The 16,998-nt window shown below is 46.5% G+C and overlaps 1 protein-coding gene across 2 annotated transcripts in view; it reads left to right on the top strand.

Annotated features, from left to right (window-relative positions):
- ITPR2 (inositol 1,4,5-trisphosphate receptor type 2) overlaps positions 1–14,755 on the top strand; it is a 241,879-nt gene extending 227,124 nt beyond the window's left edge. For both annotated transcript variants that reach the window (XM_030959744.1, XM_030959743.1), the window contains exons 56-57: positions 11,857–12,018; positions 13,253–14,755. In XM_030959744.1, coding sequence (XP_030815604.1) covers positions 11,857–12,018; positions 13,253–13,339 — 249 coding nt within the window. In that variant the 3' untranslated portion in view covers positions 13,340–14,755. The remainder of the gene's footprint in view (positions 1–11,856; positions 12,019–13,252) is intronic.
- Positions 14,756–16,998: the final 2,243 nt, after the last annotated feature.

The following is a 16,998-nucleotide window of genomic DNA, read 5'->3' as shown; positions in this document are numbered from 1 at the left end:
GCAGTTTGATGCTACCCAGACCTAGTCTTTTTGGCCCCTGTGATATTGTGGCTCACTTGTAAGCTTAGCTTGATTTCCTCTGTATTTTCAAGATTTGGCCACCTGTCTGTTTAGGCTTCAAAGATTTTGCTACAAAGATGGGTTCTGCCTTGATAATACAGTGTAGTCACAGCCTCCTTGTCCTCCTTCCAACTTCTACTTGTTCAATTTGCAAATTAAAATAAATGAGCTGAGTTGAGTTCCTGTTTGTTTGCTTGCTGCTGGCCTTAAAAACCCGAGGAGGGGTCTGGACCCGAGGCTGTGTTCCTTGAAGCTTGCACATCCCAGGAGCAGGGAGGGAGGGGTTCCAGCTGGAATGCACCGAGCAGCGCTGCTGGCAGGACACGGGCTGCAGCTCCCTGCTGGAATCTGCTCCTGCCTCCACCTGCCAGACACTGGAGCTGTTAACTTTCCAGGCAGCCTGCAAAAGCCATCTTTTATCCCTTTTTTAAAGAAGCCTGTGGCTTGAGATGGATCTGTGTGTGGGCAGACCTTTATTCTGTGATTCCAAGTGATGGAATGGCTCTCCAAGGCACTGCATGGGCACCTACTGTTGCACTTAAAATCCTGGCAGTGCCAGAGCCCTGATTCTCCTGGGACTGGCTGCACAAGGCTTTGCCAGTGAAAGCTGGACCTTAACTGGGATCACTGCTAGTGATAAGAAGTTGAACCCCAGAGGAATAGTGTGATGAGCAGATCCTGAAACGTGTCAACTGAATTAATTTGATTTTGCTCGATGGGAGAAGCAACAGACACAAAACGCTTCAGTGCTGTTTGAGAATATTATTGCAACATTTGAAAACAATTATTGCTCTTTGTATTACAGTGGTACTAAGCCTCTGGCTGCTAGAATGGGAAAGAGACTGAAAAATTGTCTACAACCAAGACAGATAACTGCAGATGCTGAGGAAGGGAAGGATAGCGGGGTTCCCCAAAGACATGAAGGCAGTCAGTAAAAGAACAGAGAGATGAATTTATTGCCTTACCAGGAACTACCTTTAAAAGTAAATAGGTCTGAAGTTGTTGGGACTCAAAACATAGCAGTGAGATTCTGCAAGATGCAAACCAGGGAAAGGCTACCAAAAAAATGCAGTTCTGCTTCTGACCTCTTACAATGCAGAGGCAGCAAGATTTGGGGGGATTTAGTGCAACACTGGTGTGAGCTTGATTTACAAGGTGCTACAGATATGATGAAGTTACTTGTTTGCTGAATCTATCATGGAAGGAAAAATCCACTGGCCCATATTACTCTGCATGGATAAGTTTCTGAATTTGTGTAACTTTGGTCTCATTGTGCCATTTATCTTTTGGGATCAGCTTTATGAGATTTGGTCAGGCTTTTCTATTTGGTTGCAAGGCTGCTTTGCAGAATCTTCCCTCTTGTTTGTGTGGTGGATGTGTGTATGATAAAAAGCTAAGATTGCATCATCTTTAATAAAAGCAAAGATGTATAGCCTAAAGAAATCAGATTAGTTGTAGAGAAAGAAATCAATCAGGCTGGCAAATTGCATCTGTGGGACAAAGTGCAAAATGTTTGTTTCATACAGTATTTATTGAACAAATTTGTTGAAAAGATGGTTAAAAATGCTCTACAAGAAAAAAAATAGGAACCATTTTGTTCAATTTAAATGGCATTGATGTATTTTTTACATCATGAATTCTTGCAATATTACCAACAACAGCCCCTGATAAAGTACTTTGCACAATTGCCTCACAGGGCATTTTGAGATAAAAGTATATATCGGAGATTGTAAAGTGGCTGCATCCAATTTATATATAATGGAACCCACTGCAGCCATCCTCCAAAATTCAATAGATCGGGAATCACATTACACTTCTGTGAGTTTGGGGTAGTAGGAGCTCTAAAGAGCCTCCAAAACAAACAGGCCACTTTAAATCATGTTTAATGAACCCTGTGTGTTTTATACACATGTGATTAAAATGTTTTGTTTCTGTTTTTCATTTTGCGGGGTGATGCAGAAGGAAAATCCCAAGTTCAGGCCTGTGAAATGGATCATCTGCTTGTTCTCAAGCGAAAATTCAGTTTAACTGAACACAGCAAACCATTTAAAATTCTGGACTGAAAAAAAAATCCAAAAAAGAAAAAGCAGATCTGTACAGAGGATCCATAATATTTCCTAGCAAAAGCAGTAAATGAAAATGCCGTATAGGCAGATAAAGGGTCATGGTGTTTTTTTCTTTTATTCATCTGTGCCTGCAGCCTTGAAAACAACCTACAGCAGACACAAACCTGAACAAGTAGAGGGCACAGTTTTGCTGTTTCCCACCTATTTCCTGAAGAGAATAAAAGTGCAAGTGGATAGGTGGCACCTTGTGTGCTGCAGCCGGACCTGCCATGGGGCCAGTCCTTGGCCGTCGTGCCTGCATGGGCAAGGAGCTGTTCTTGCTGTGCAGAGGAAGCCACAGGCAAGCATTTGAGCAGAGCAAGGGGTCAGAGGGCAGGTTGATAGTGTTCAAGCCCATAGGGCTGGAAGGTGGCCGTTGCTTGGGGTTGTTTTGTCCAGAGATGCTTCATAGGGGAACTTAGATCTTAATCTTCTCCTTTGACTGGTGCTCAATATGTGCATTTATGGTCTTCCAGGTCTCTTCCAACCTTAATGATTCCATGATTTTGGGCATGTGTAAGGTGTGTGCATGATTGTATCATTGCCTAAAAATCTGTTCTGTGTGGTCATAGTCAATAATTCTTATTAATTTTCAAAGAAAGTGTTATTCTTTCAATTGTCCTTTCATACTGCCCCATGTGCAGTACGTATCAGAGTGCAAATGGGCCTGAAGCAGGAACATTCAGATCAGGACTCAAAATGCCTCTGCTCTGGCAGCATCCTAAACCAGAACAATTGCACTGCCATCAGCAGAGCTCTGCCTGTGTAAAGCTGAGAACAAGGTCAAGTCCTGAGCCTCTGAAAAACGAGTCTCCAGCTGAGTCTTTGTATTTCCCAAAGATTCTGTTACACCAAATTGAAGCTAAAGCCAGGAAATGGACAGTGCTTGCAAAATACAAGGTGACAGGACCAGAGAATTAAGCTAAATGTGAAAAAATTCCCAAAACACAAATTTCAACAAATACACTCCTGAATCCTGTGCTTCAAAAGCTAGGAAGCAGAGGTCATGGCTTAGAGTTTACCATGGAGTTAGACCCTGATCCATTGGATCAAACCAGCAGGCACATTGACAAAAGCAGGTCCAAATTTGTGGTGTCCTCACCAGCTGGTTGGTACATATGTGTCTGAGGAGGAGACATCATCTGTGGTCTGGTACTGCAGGGGATGTTTACATTGCAGTGGGATTCATGCCACTGCCTTTTGTCTGGAGTTCAGCGTCTGGAGTGTGCTGCTGGCGTGTTTTGTGAAGGAAAATCAATATTAAAAGAGGAATGGGAGAAGGGGGGGCTCCAGCTTGCTGGTGCAAGCAGTGTGGGAGTGGGAGGGCAAGGGGCTGGAGAGGCATCGGAATTCTGGTCACTCCAAGCAAAGCCAACGGGAAGCAGCGACGCTGCTGCCGGGCTCGGCAGGGTCCTGGCCCACAAACCAAGCATGAACTCACTGAAATGCTGTGGGGAGCAGCAGGGGAAGCAGAGGAGGCAGGAACAGGTCAGAGTTGGAGGCATTTTGGTGGCAGAGCTGGGGCTGCATGGGCAGCTCGACCCCTCTGCTGTGCCAGGACTGCCCCGGTGGCGCTGGGGGAGCTGAGCCTGTGGGGTTCCAGAGCAGCACCCCGGGCACACCCAGCTGGGAGGGCACAGACAGACCTGCCACGTTCCCTGCACACAGGCTGCCCTGGCACTGTGCTGAGCTTCCCACACCGAGACAGCTGGAACTGAAGCAGAGCCTCCCAGGCTGCCTTTACAAGGTCCTTTCTTTAAGGACATGTGTGCTTAATGTCAGAATATTGAAACCATACCCACGTGAACAAAGTTAGTAAGCCAGTGATTCATTGCTGTTTCAAACCTCTATCTAGCCACAGTAAATTCCTGCTCAGTAGTGACAGTCTGTGTCCACATGCAGGCTATGATTTACAGCTCTGTGTTTTGTATCAACAACATCTGTTTACCAAAAGAAGGGAAAAAAAAGCCAAGAACATTTATTTTCTAACCTCTGTACCAGATGTTTCATTATGCTCAAGATCCAGGAATTATATCAGAAATAATTTAATTATTTTAAATGAATGATCTGAAGTGTTTTTCCTAAAGTATGTCTCGTAACCACTAACAACATGAAAACATAGGAATGTGGAAAAATAAACTCATGTTTTACACAAATTTATAATTTTATCTATTTTAAGGGCACAAATGTTATGGACCAAATCCTAGCTTTTGATGGTAGTGTTGGGATTCTTGAATATTTGCACAGGACAATATCAATTATCAGGGTTATGAGAAAGATAAGGTGGCAGAGAGCAACTGACACAGCAGAAAAAAGCAAGAGCTCAGAAACGTGCTGTGGGGAAGGGACGACACCAGGAGCAAAGGTGTCTTCCAGGAGAGCAGTGCTGGGTGGGACACCAGCTGAGGCTCTCCAAGCACACAGGAGCTGTGCCCTGGCTGTCCCATGAGTCCCCTGAGGTCCCTGCACACCTGCAGATCCCTGGGTCTCACCTGGACAGAGGCTGGAATGTCCCATCTCAGAGACAAAGCTGCTTAGTTTGGTTTCTGCTTGTCACCTTCCAGAGCAGAGCTGCTGGAGTGGGATCTCTCCCCTTGTGGCTGCTGCAGCCCAGGTCAGGGTGGCCTTTTCCTCTCTAGGGACATGCTGTGACTCACAGACCTGCTGTTGGCACGTGGCTTGCCCACAACTGCAGTGTGAGAGCAGATTCAAACTTATGGAAAAAATTACTTTCATTATTATTTCCATCTTTTGGAGGTAAATGCAAAGTCCCTTAGGTGTGTTTGATAAGCAGAAAGATTGTGGTGCTTGTCCTTTACAGAGCTTCAATTTGAGTGTCTGAACTGCCCCATAGAGCATCAGAGAAAATTCTTTGCAATTTGGGGTTTATTATCATTCCTCACCATAATTTTTGCAGGGGTATCATAAGTGGGAATGCTGATACAGAAACACTGAGACATTTATAACTGCCTGGCCTGGATATCAGTCTTGAAGAACTCGCAATTACTCAGAATTACGGTGATAGATTCTGTTGCAGCCTTCCAAAACATTCAGCCAAGTTAAAATGAAAGTAAATGCATCAATGACACTGCTCAAGCAGACTGTGGGTCTGTGTTTGTTGTGGTTTCAACCTTCTTTCAGGGGGTAACAGGTTTTTCTGTTTTTCTGTGAGCTGTGGGAGCTGTAGCACATATCAATCCAGTGCAGACCCAGCCAAACCTATTAGTTCTCTTGTTGCATAAAGATTTATCTGTAATTGCCAAGGTTTATTTTTATTTTCTTTGAATTACTGTTCTGGATGCATATAGATGCATAACAATTCCTAATTTCCCTCCCTATATTCTTGTACAGCACAGATTGCTTATCAAATACAGTCTTAACATTAAAGCGTCAAACAGGATTTGCAGAAAGCTATTTAGGTTTGTAGTTTAGGATGAACATTTATCAAATTGTGGATTAGCTGAATCATGCACTGAACCAAATTATTATTGTCTGTGATTAAATCACAAAGTGGTTATTGCCCTGTGTCATCTAAAGCACACGATAGCTTAAATCTTGAAAATCCCTTTTTAAGGTGGCTATAGGAGCTACATAACACCAGACTTTTAGGACCAGACTCTGTCCCTAGACAAAAAAATAATAGCTTTTGAAAGGTCATTTGGACTGATCCCTCTCTGCTTCTATGGGCAGCACACTGGGAAGAGAATGGATGGGTTATTTGCATTTCAGACATACAGAATAGTTCTCAGTAAATAGATCTCTTTGTACCCAGCACTGAAGTATTTATTCAAGGTGCTGGCCCAGAAAAGGGGAGTGAACTGTTCCTTCTCGTGCCTGAAAGGACAGGGGCTGCCTGCTGGAGAGCAGTGATGCCCAGTTTGTTTGCCCTCATGCTGAGGGCACAGAGGGCTGGCAGTGCCACTCCTCAGCCCTGGAGGCCATGGGAGCACCAGCAGGGTCTCTCCTCAGCACCAGTGCAGCAGAATTTTGCCAATCCAAAGGGGCACTTGAGGGGCTACAGTCTTTCTAAAGACGCTCAGTCTTCCCAAAGTTGTAGGAGGTTTTTTTGGGGGCTGCTGCTGTGGCTGCTGCCTGCCCACAAAGATGTGTTCCGGGACAGCCCAGCTCAGCACATGAAGATGCCGGTAGCAAGCCTTCCTGGTGATTGATGTCCACGCTCCTCTAGTGCACCTTTCAGCAACCATCTAGCTGAGGAGCAAGAGGGCTTCCAGCACCCCTATTTTCTCAGCCTTGCAGTAGGGCACAGCCCTCCTGATGACAGCCTGGCTGAGTCACGAAGGAGAGAAGGATCCTCACAGACCTGTGGGCTGGGAGACACAGTGGCTGCTCCCCTCCCCTGGTGCATGCCCAGGAGGAGTCATGAGCAGTAATCACCACTTTTCCTGGTGAACAGATAGGAGGGAAGTCCTGAAAGGGCTTGTTTTCATGTTGCAACAAGGGGTCACGGGGTGGAAAGGGCTGAGAGTCACTGCATTAGAGCGTGCTGGAGAAATGAGTCTGGCACAGCTGACGGCGGCGTGGCCCTCGCAGCCCGTGGCAGTAGCACCGGCTGAAAGTCTGCATTAGGCTGCCTTTGCTCCTCTACTTCATCCCCCTTGTCCTATTCTTTGACCTATTTTCTCTCACTGTTATCTAGTAATCTATTTTTTAAAGGCTCAGCCCAGTCTTTCCTGCTGGTTGCAGCTGATCCATCTCGCTGCTAGCCTGTGAAACCAGCACCTCCTAAAGAAACATCCCTCTGCCAATTACTCCGAAGGCATGGATTCAGCTCAGTGTGAGAGCTTGATTGAAGCCAGTTGGCTGTGCCAACAGGACAGGGATGGCTCAAGAGAGGCTTCGTACAGAGTATAGAAACTCTAAACAGATTTCTTCAGTCTTCCCTCCATCCATGTTCAAACAGAGCCAGCAAAGTCAGAAAAATGGCAATATTTTACCAAAGAGGGGACTTACCCACAGCTCTGCCATCCCCCTGGAAAGCCCACAGAAGGGAATGAGAGAGTTGCACAGAAAACTGCAGGAGGCAGACGCAGACTTCTGCTCTGAGCCTGCCTCTCTGAGACGGAGGGTTTGAGGTTTTCCAGCGAGCTCAAGGAGCAAATCCTCTGAGCCCTGTGATTTCTCAGGCATGTGCCCTCGCCGTGGGCACCTCGAGTACGTGCACCCAGAGCCCTGCACAGAGGTCTGGCCCTGAGGGAGCTGTGCCTGTGGCTGGAGCCCTGCCAGCCGAGGGGAGGACGGAGGGGGTAAGCATGCTGGATCGCCACACCAATATCTGCTCTGCTCTGCTCGTGTGCAGCCTCTCTGGCCCGCAGCCTTTTGGCTCGCCCCACCTGCCTTTCTTCCCTTTTTTTTCCCTTTCCGCCAGCTGAACTGGCGGAGAGGAGGTTGCAGCTCCTTTCTGTCCCTGCAGCTTTCCTGTCTGGCTGACGCTGTGCCCTGGACACAGATGTCTGCTTCAATATGGATCCTGCGAGGCACAAGTTACGCTTGCAGGAAGAGCGTGGAGAGGGAAGATGCTGTGATCCCTAGGTGGGCTGTGAATTGCTGCCGTCCTGTGCAAGAATGAAATAACAATAACAACTAACAACATACTGCCTTAAACAGTGGTTGTTTAGAAAGAAGATGTCGGTACATTTTCACAATTAATTATTTATCCAGGCAGCTACTTGGTTTGAAAGCATCCCGTCCACATAGCTCACCCTCTGTGAGCTCATTAATGCTCGAGCTGTGTCACCTCGGGCTAACCTGGTGGCTGTTGATTGAGTCCCGTGACAGCTGTTTGCAGAGGTTTGCCCTGCTCCCTGCCAGCAGCCTGCCTTCCTCCTCCAAATTACCTCTCCGTTCCAGACAGGGTTCAAATTTCTGAGTGAACGCTATCCTGGGCAAAATGGTTGGATTTCTGAGAGTAATAGGTAAGGCATGACAGATAACATCCTGCACACCCCCAGGAGTGCTCCTGCATGTTACAGCTTGAAGGTGTTGGTCAAGGTGAACCCTGCACCGAGCCCATAAACATTTAAGTCCCAGAACAAGTGTTCGGGGGTGTACAAACATGTTAATGACCTCCAGTTAATTGGCAAGCAATTACCTTGAAGTAAAAATAGCTTTCCTCTTGCTGAGCAGTCACAAGAGTGCATGTCCCCCTATGAACACTGAAATTTTTGGCCAAGGAGCCTTGTCCAACTTGCCTTCTGAATCCTGGCAGGTCTGTGATCAAAAGTTTGTTGTCCCCAGCACCAACTGCTGCTTGTTTGTGGTAGAGACTCAGCAAACAGAGCTGTCTGCCAAAGCTAATTTTCACGCTGCCCTTTAATAAAGTTCTGCAGTTCATAATGCAATGAAAAAGTAAGATCATACTGACTGGCAAAAGCGTGTGGTTCAGCAAGGGAAAGTACCTGCTGTGTGCTCTATAAAGGAACTATCAGTGAAAGCTAGGTAAGTATTTTTAACCTAAAGACAGCTTGGCAGGCTATAATGTGTCTCCTACCGAATTTTGAATCTTTCTGATCCTTTGCATGACAAAAATACACAGCTGGACTGATTCCATCAGATGTGTATTGCAGCTGAGAACCAAGAGGCCTGCACCTAAGACAGCTCTTGGCACTCCAGTTGGGACCCATGGGCAGATGTTTGAATTCTTGCCTCTCTGCCACCTGCAAAAGTCAGCAGCATCTTTTCAGGAGGTCTCCAGTCCATGCAAACCATCAGCTTCTCTCAGAACTTGGATCAAGTCCTTGCTTGATCCTCCACAATACTTTGGGGAAAAAAAGGTCCAGATTTTCCTGATATGTAACCAAACCACACCTGGGTTTCATTCCTGGAAGAGATTGTCACAGCATTTCTAAGAAGGCAATAACTGGGCACACGTGAGTCTGTTGCTGAAGTCCCATGACTCTGGGGCTTGTGGTGGCCGAGATGAGCTGGCACGTGGTGCAGGGTGGTTCCAGCTGCAGAGCCACATCTGCTCCCTGTGCTCCACAGCAGTGGGTGAGGTGCTTGCTGCCTGTGCCATCCCTGTCTCCAGCTGCTCCTGGCCATCTCTCTCTGCAGGCAGTGTAATGTCATGCTGAGGAGGAGAGAAGCAGGTGACACTGGGAGCCTCAGGACAGCCAGGGTGTCTGGCACAGATTCCTCTGGATGCTGCAGTGGGCTGCAGGGTCAGTCCACAAAAATCTTTCCAAAGCAGCCAGAGGTCTCTGCTTTGTGTCCTGGAGGAGTGAGGGAGTGGCAGATGGAAAAAACAAAACTAGCAAAATGCATTTCACAATCCTGGCAGCAGTACTCGGCAAACAGAGGAGCTACAATGATGGAGTCTCAGATTGCTCTCCCTGTGCAGCCTGGCTTTAGGGACTTTGGCGTTGTTGTGAAGCTTGAAAGGGCTCCTGTTCCCTCCGCTTGCCTTGCATTTGGTATCCTCAGGTGTTTCAAGCAGGAGAAGCTGTAATGAGTACAGATACCAGAGCTTTCCAGGAAACATTCAGGTACAAGTGCAGCTCTGTTCACTGCAGCTGCCTTGAATTAAAGTTCTGTGCCTGTAGTGGCAGACAAATTTGCTGGCAAACATTTTGAAAAAAAAAAAAAAAAAACGAAAAAGGCATCAATCCAGAAAGGCACTGTGCACAAACTAAGCTTAGTATAAATGAGTACACCTGTGCTTGACACCAGGCACGTGATGAATGCTCTGCTACATCCTAGCCAAAATAAATTTAAAATGAATATCGGCGTGTACTGGTGTGAGATGAATGCTGGTCTTGTAAGCAGGACCGCATGTGGCAGAAACAGGATCCTCCCACCCGGCGTGTCAGCTGGGGATATCCACAGGGAGGGTCACGTGCGCTCCTCTCCAGCTCACCAGCAGGGCTGGTGAAAACAGGTTTTGATTTGAATGAGTTATGACCCATTGAAAATGGCATCATGTGTGACCACAGTAAATTGTCATAATGAGATCACGAGGCTGGAGAAGTGAGCGGCGAGCAGAGGCCGCGTTCCACCGGCGCCCGCGGCTGCCAGCCCGGGGCTGCAGAATGCAACCCGGGGACACGCTCCTGCTCCCTGGGCATCTTTGGTGATTTAGGGACAGGACCAGGGCTCGCACAGCCAGGCAAAAACCCACTGGCAGTTTTGAGTTAAAAAGAAGGAAAAAAGCTAACATTCATACAGCTTTGCATTTAGTCTTATCCAGAGTAACAGAGGGGACTGGGCTAACACAAAGAGTGGACAAACACAAGTACTGTTAGTGCTGCCATGCTCACTCAGGCTTAGCCTAGCTGTTTCTAAATCATGCTGCTGTAGGAAGGGAGGGTTTGGTGATCAGGACAGAGCACTACAGAGGTGAAAGGAAATCCTCCCAGGTTCACAGGTCTGCCACACCAGCCCTCCTGCACCCTGCTCAGGCATGGCTGCCCTGGGCTGCCCAGCTGTAAATTCTGCAGAATCATCACTGCCTTCTCTATTTTCATGGGAAAAATAGAGGCAAAGTCTAAGACTATGATCAGTTTGACGGACTTAAAACTTTACCAAATACCTGGACAACATAAGTAGCAGAGCTCCTGCCTTCCAGGTGTCTTGTAGGTAGACTTTTGGCAAGAGCTCCTTTCTATTCCTCCTGACACAGTGCTGTTTGTGTGGGGCCATTCACAGCTTAGGGGACTGGAAGAAAGACACTCATTCTGCTTCTCTTCTCAAGTTATCAAGTGCACGTGGCCCAGCCACATCCTGCCGCTGCCCACGAGGCACAGGGCAGAGGTGCGTGCGTGCTGCCCGCTGCAGGACCTGCTCTGCTCCCTTGGTCTCAGGGCAAACCAGGCTGCTTTCCACGTGGCTGCCGCTCCTCTAGTCTTGCACCCTTCTGTCTCCTCCGTCTGTTAAGCTCTGCACACAAATATCTGTGCCCCTGAGCCATGGAGCCATTCGGGCTCGTGTGGATACGCAGCACCTTCCTGACTCATATCGTCTGTTTACAGAGGTTTGGTCATGGCTGAATTCATAGCCTGAGTCCATGGATAAAGAAACACCCAGCTCAGTGCTGTTCCATGCAGTGCAGGTTAGCCCTTGGCCCTGGGGTTGCATTTATCCAAGATGCACAGTCTGAGCAGCACATTGAATCCTAAGCCGTTCCCAGGACCCCACATCTCCTGTTGTGGGCAGCTGGCTCCAGGTCCTTCTGCTCTTCCAGTAGAGGTGCTTGAGGCTGATCTGGAAGGCTCTTGTCTTGTTTTCCTGGTGTTGCCTTGCTGACATTGCTGCAAGGACAGCCAAAATAGAAGGAGACCAGCCAAGCTGAAGAGACACAGGGGAAATGTGTCCCTGCATACACTTAAGAGCAAAGCACGGGGAGCACTGAGGGTTTCCTGGTGTACCAGAGGAGTCTTCCCAGTGGGGGCACTTCTGCCTGCCAGAGCCCCAGGTGAATGTGCCAACACTGCCCACACTGCAGTGCAGGTGCAGCTGTGGGGAACCCAGATTTTCCAGTTGGCACCTTCTCTGCAGCTGATGAGAACCAAGAATAAAACTGCTCGTTTGAAATACTTTCTGAATTTACTGCTTAAGCTCACTTGCTGTGTGTCATCCACTGAGCAGAAGTACTTCTGAGCTTTCATTCTCTAGTCTCAGCTTAGTAGCCCTGCATAAACCCCTACTGACATGCCTTATTTTTCTAATACCCGTGTAGGAGAAGAATCTGGACTGGTTCCCTCGGATGAGAGCCATGTCTCTGGTTAGCAATGAAGGCGACAGTGAGCAAAATGAAATCAGGAACCTGCAGGAGAGGCTGGAGTCAACCATGAGCCTTGTGAAACAGCTTTCCAGTCAGCTGGCTGAGCTCAAGGAACAGGTAAGTGCCCTGTGTGGGTAGCAAAGTGAGCACGTGTGGGTGAAGGCGCTGCCTTCCATCATGTCGCAGTCAGGACAGTGTTACAAAAGAGACTTTTGTCTCAGGAAGGTTTTATCTTTCCCTCCAGCAAGCTTTCTGGGTAGATACACTGATAAGGGTTTGGAGTGAAATTGTGCTCTGTTAGCAACAGCAGAGATCAGGTAAGGAGAAAACTCTGGAGGGGAATTAGTCATGAAATGCTCTTGGTGAGTGTGCAAGGACAGAGGGGAAACTGCAGAAGGGATGAGGGGCTGCATAACCCGGCAGTGAAAGCAATGTAGTGTCAGGAATAGCTGCGTACTGATGGGAGCCTGGAGGGAAAAAAGCCTTCTGTGTCCAGCCCTCGGGTTTTTCCCCCACTGAGAACATCAACAGTGCCCTTGTGAAAACAATTTGCAGAGCCTGTTGCTTTGCTTGTGTCACCCTTGTGCTGGTGCCCCTCCTGCGGCTCCCTCTGCTCTCCCGTATGGAGCACAAGCTGCTGGCCTCCCTTAAAGCCTCCCTTAAAGCCCTGCTCCTGCCCACATCGCCTGCCTGCTGTGTTTGCTCTCCCTTCAGGATCAAAAGGCCAGCTCCTTTTTTGCTACAGGTGCTGGTCACCTCTGCTTTGCTCATTACAGCTTCAGAAAAGCATCTGTGTGTTTTCTTTATGGGAAGCCCTTCAGTGGCATCAACAGAGTTATCTAATTATTCCCCTTCAAATCCCTCCTTAAAACTTCTCCCTGTGAAAAACCCAACAAAGGTTTAGGCTGGATGTGCTGAGACCATTGCTCATTGTGCTTACCCACAACATCCTGGTGGGATTTTTTTCATCCCCCTCTGGCTGAATCTGTTCTCTCCTGGCTTAAATTTAAACCCTGTGTGGCCGGGGCCATCTTTTCCTTCTGTGATTCTGCAGCACCAAGTGCAAACGTTGACCCTCTGCAGGGCTACACAACACAATAGCAGCACAAATAATACTCTGTAAGACCTGCCGGGGGATAAGAATAATGTATAAACGAGAATAAAATGGCCATACTTTGCAGGAAACAGATCTCCCACTTCAAAGACATCCCTTACTTGTAATTTTCTATGCTGAAGAAAAGAATTCCACTCCCTGTTGTTTTGCTTATATGTATCTTGCTCTGTGACTGCTAAATAATAGTAAAAAGGAAAAAAAAATCTCAACTCGTCTCTCTCTGCCTTTCCACCTTAGATGACAGAACAAAGGAAGAATAAGCAGAGGCTGGGCTTTCTTGGATCAAACACACCCCATGTGAATCATCACATGCCACCACCCTGATACCACGGGGAGAAGCCGTGACTAGCCTTTCATCAGTATTCCTGCTTTATTATAGAATAAAAAACTGAGATTGAGAGGAGTGAACAGTGCCTATTGTTACAAAGTTAAAAACAACCAAGTGCCAAGATGTTAAGTGGTTTAGCTCTGGGAACAATTTGTAGCTGTTTTTCATGGTTGAGAGGGACCACAACCTAGAATGTGAGCGATACAAGGCAGCTCGTTTGTATTCCCTGCCTGGCTCTGGCTCCAGGGCTGCCTGGGACACAGGCTGGGACACAGGCTGGGACACAGGCTGGGACACAGGCTGGGACAGACTTGGCCACATCCTGGGAGCCCCTTTCTCCCCGGAGCACCGGGAGAAGCAAGCTGAGCAGAAGAAGGAGAGGTGTTTATTGAGGCAAGCACGACAGCCTGGCTCAGAATCAATAGGTCGTCTCTGGTGCACTTGCCAAATAGCAACATTAGTCATATTTGCTTGGCATTTACTATTTTTTAATTACCAAAAATATGTCAGTCCGTAAGCAGTGATGTTGCTTCAAGTAACTTCTACTAGGAGGGAAAGGGGAGAAACCTCAAAAGACTGGAGGAAGAAAAAAAAAAAAAGGAAAAAATAGAAAAAGTTGCAAAGAGAAACATTAACGCTTTTGAATTTTAGCTGTCACCATGCAATTTCTTATTTATAACATGGAGCACAATGGATCTACAGCTGTGGGAATGTTATGCACATAATACTGACAACATAACTGGAAGTGATTTCTTTCTCCTGGCTTCAGATGTTCTCGATTAATGTGGCCGTGAGGTTTCACATACTGAGGAGTTAAACTGTGTTTTAAATTCAAATTCCAATGGAGGATTCAGGGGGGGAAATTATACCTGTAGTTTGGAGTGTGTATGGGATTTTATTTAAAAAAAAAAGCTTAGAAATTTCTTTTTGTACAGAAATGTAATGGTGTCATTACCTTCCATAAAGTCATCTTCAGCAAGAGTTGATTTGAGTAAATAAACACCAAATTCTGCCAGCTTTCCTCTGAGCTACAGATCATGGGTTGATGGTTTTGCCTGTCCTTCCTGCTTCCAGGGGTTTGCAGGGAAGCGTGGTGGGGAACAGGGGGACAACATCAGGGAGGCTCCTTCCAGCTCTGAGCCCTACAAAAGGCAGCAGCTAAGTCACTAGTGCAGGTTTCTGCTCTATCCTGTAGTTCTTGGGATGGCTTGAAAGAAAAGTTACCGGGTTTCCACAGAGCCCTAGGGGACTCTTTTGTCTTTTAGGAAAAAAATGAGGGGCACAAATGGGAGTTGTGTCCTCGGTTCGCTTTCATTTTCAGTGGGTTTTGGTTACCAGATTGTCTCACATTTGAAAATGCACCTCTTGTTACATGGAGTCACTTTTTAAACCAAAATATTTTAACAATGATTTGCCCCTGTAAAATTTTCATTTTGTTATAAAAGCCATTTTGATCAAAGGAAAAAATATTGTTGGTGTAAATATTTTCCAGTTTCTTCCTAGAGAAATGCTGTTGTCCTGGTTAAGGCACTACTCAAACCAACAGCCTAGAGTAAAGGGAAGGAAGGGGTATTTCACTCTCTTTATCCCAAATTCAAACCAGTTCTTGAAGCTACTTTTTTTTCTTATTTTTTGTGGCAGCGATGTGGCTGAGATAAAAGTAATATATTGTAGCAATATATTTATACCTTCTACCACTAAAACATCTCCCATTGGCTTCAACTGTGTCCTTCAAAAAATAGTGTAGAAATCAGAGGTTTGTGTATTTTACTGGAAGCAAATCTCTTTCTGTTGGCCTTAGTCCAGAGAGCGCCCTGGTAGTGAGAGGTGATGGCCAAAGGAGCTGCCCACAAAGTCAGCAGTAAGGTGGTAGGGACTCAGACCCTGTAGCTGGATTAATTCAAATTAGTTCATACAGTTAATCAGATCTACTCACAGCTTCTGTTGCAACAGCAATTTCCTTTTCTCACAAGTGTGGTTCTAAAACGCAAAGCACAGTTCAATTAAAAGTTAAACTCTCATTATTTATTGGGGGGTGTGTGGCTGGCTAATACTGGAATGGGTTGGCACTTTTCTTGTTTACACTCAGAAAAAGCAGCTGCACATCAAGGGAGGCTTCTGCTGCTGGAGCTGGAAGAACTTGAGGCTGGATGGGTTTGTGCCCTGAGCTCAGGGCTGCAGGTGGGTGCTGCTGGTGCTCCCTCTGGCTCACACCCAGCCCACATCCCCCGGGGCTCAGGAGCCCGGCTCCTGCTCTTCAGAAGGGACAGTTACAGCATCAAAATCAGAGAACAGATGCTGGCTGGCCTTGGCCACGGTGCCTTTTTGCTGTTCACAGCTTCCCAGAGAGACCTCCATAATCAGTAACAGTGGGTGATGCTACTTGCACAGACTGTAAATATATTTCACTGAGAATTTTGACGTCTTTGCTGTTTCTGTCAAAACTTAGGCCCTGCCCTGCTCTCATCCATGTGAGCAATCTGTACACTCACACGTGGTAAGGCAAACAGGAGGCTCTTTGCATGGATAATGGTTGCAGGGCCAGGCCCCAAGACTTAAAGATTGTGAAATATCCCCATGAATGAGTTTATAACAAAAATCATTGTTTTATACATATATTTATGTGTATATCTTTGTTTAATGCAGCTGGGGTAATCTCTTCCTAGGCAAGTATCATTTACCTTACCTATTTATATGAAATGATTGCAATGAAGTTAAAATATCTAAGAGCTTTTAATGCCTTAGAGAGATTTATAATTATAAGCTCCTTGACAGTTAAAATCTACTTAAGTAAATGTGTCCATTGCTGCTGAATGTAACTTTTAATAAAATGTGTCATTTTATAGATGTCTGTCTCATTCTTGGTGCTAAGGCTGGGGGGAGATGTGTGTTCTGGTTTGGGAAGACCAGGCTGGGTGGGAGGCCAGGCTGTGGGTGTGCACCCATTCCTTCAGCCCTGAATGGATGGAGGCTGAATGCAGCAAGGAAAGCAAGAATTTGTTTTATTTCAGGTGCAGATTGCTCCATCGAGGATGGTGGATCCAGGCATGCTGCTTTTCCCAGAGGCTGGATGGCAGCTGGGTGTAGGATTTGCTGGGTGCTCTTTGTTGAGGCCAGGGGAGCCCTGGGTGCAGGTGGGCAGAGGCAGGGATGGCTCAGGTGTTACCAGGTGGGGATGAGCAGGCTCAAGGCAAACAGCCTCAAGGGTTCTGCTGCTGCCTGATCTTTTCCAACCTTTATGATTCCACAAGACTATCATGCAGGCTTTTCTGTGTGAGATAATTTTGCACATTTTTGTCCTCTCTTTTTTTTTTTTAATGTTTTTAGTGTAACTCTTTCAGGTAGCACAATGAGAGAGACCAAGGGCTCTCCCCACTCCTCTGGGTGAAAGAATTGAGAAAGACAAATTGTGTCTCTCAACTTGGGCTAAGGAAAGCTTAGATGTGAAAAATGCCAATCACTTGTTTTTAAAATTTTAAAAGTTTAATAGTAATAAAATGGTTATAAAAATAGTAATACAATTAGAGGAATAATAATTTGGACAAATTGAATTAGGACAATATGAGACAATAGAAACAAAGAGTTACGGACGTCTGGTACCTTTTTCTGTGCAGCAGGAGCCCGAAAAAGGACACAGGTTAACAAAGGATTAACC

This window comes from Camarhynchus parvulus, chromosome 1A (assembly GCF_901933205.1).
Source record: "Camarhynchus parvulus chromosome 1A, STF_HiC, whole genome shotgun sequence".
Lineage (NCBI taxonomy): Eukaryota > Metazoa > Chordata > Aves > Passeriformes > Thraupidae > Camarhynchus > Camarhynchus parvulus.
The sequence above is the reverse complement of the archived record's forward strand: the minus strand, read 5'-3'. Positions and strand labels throughout refer to the sequence as shown.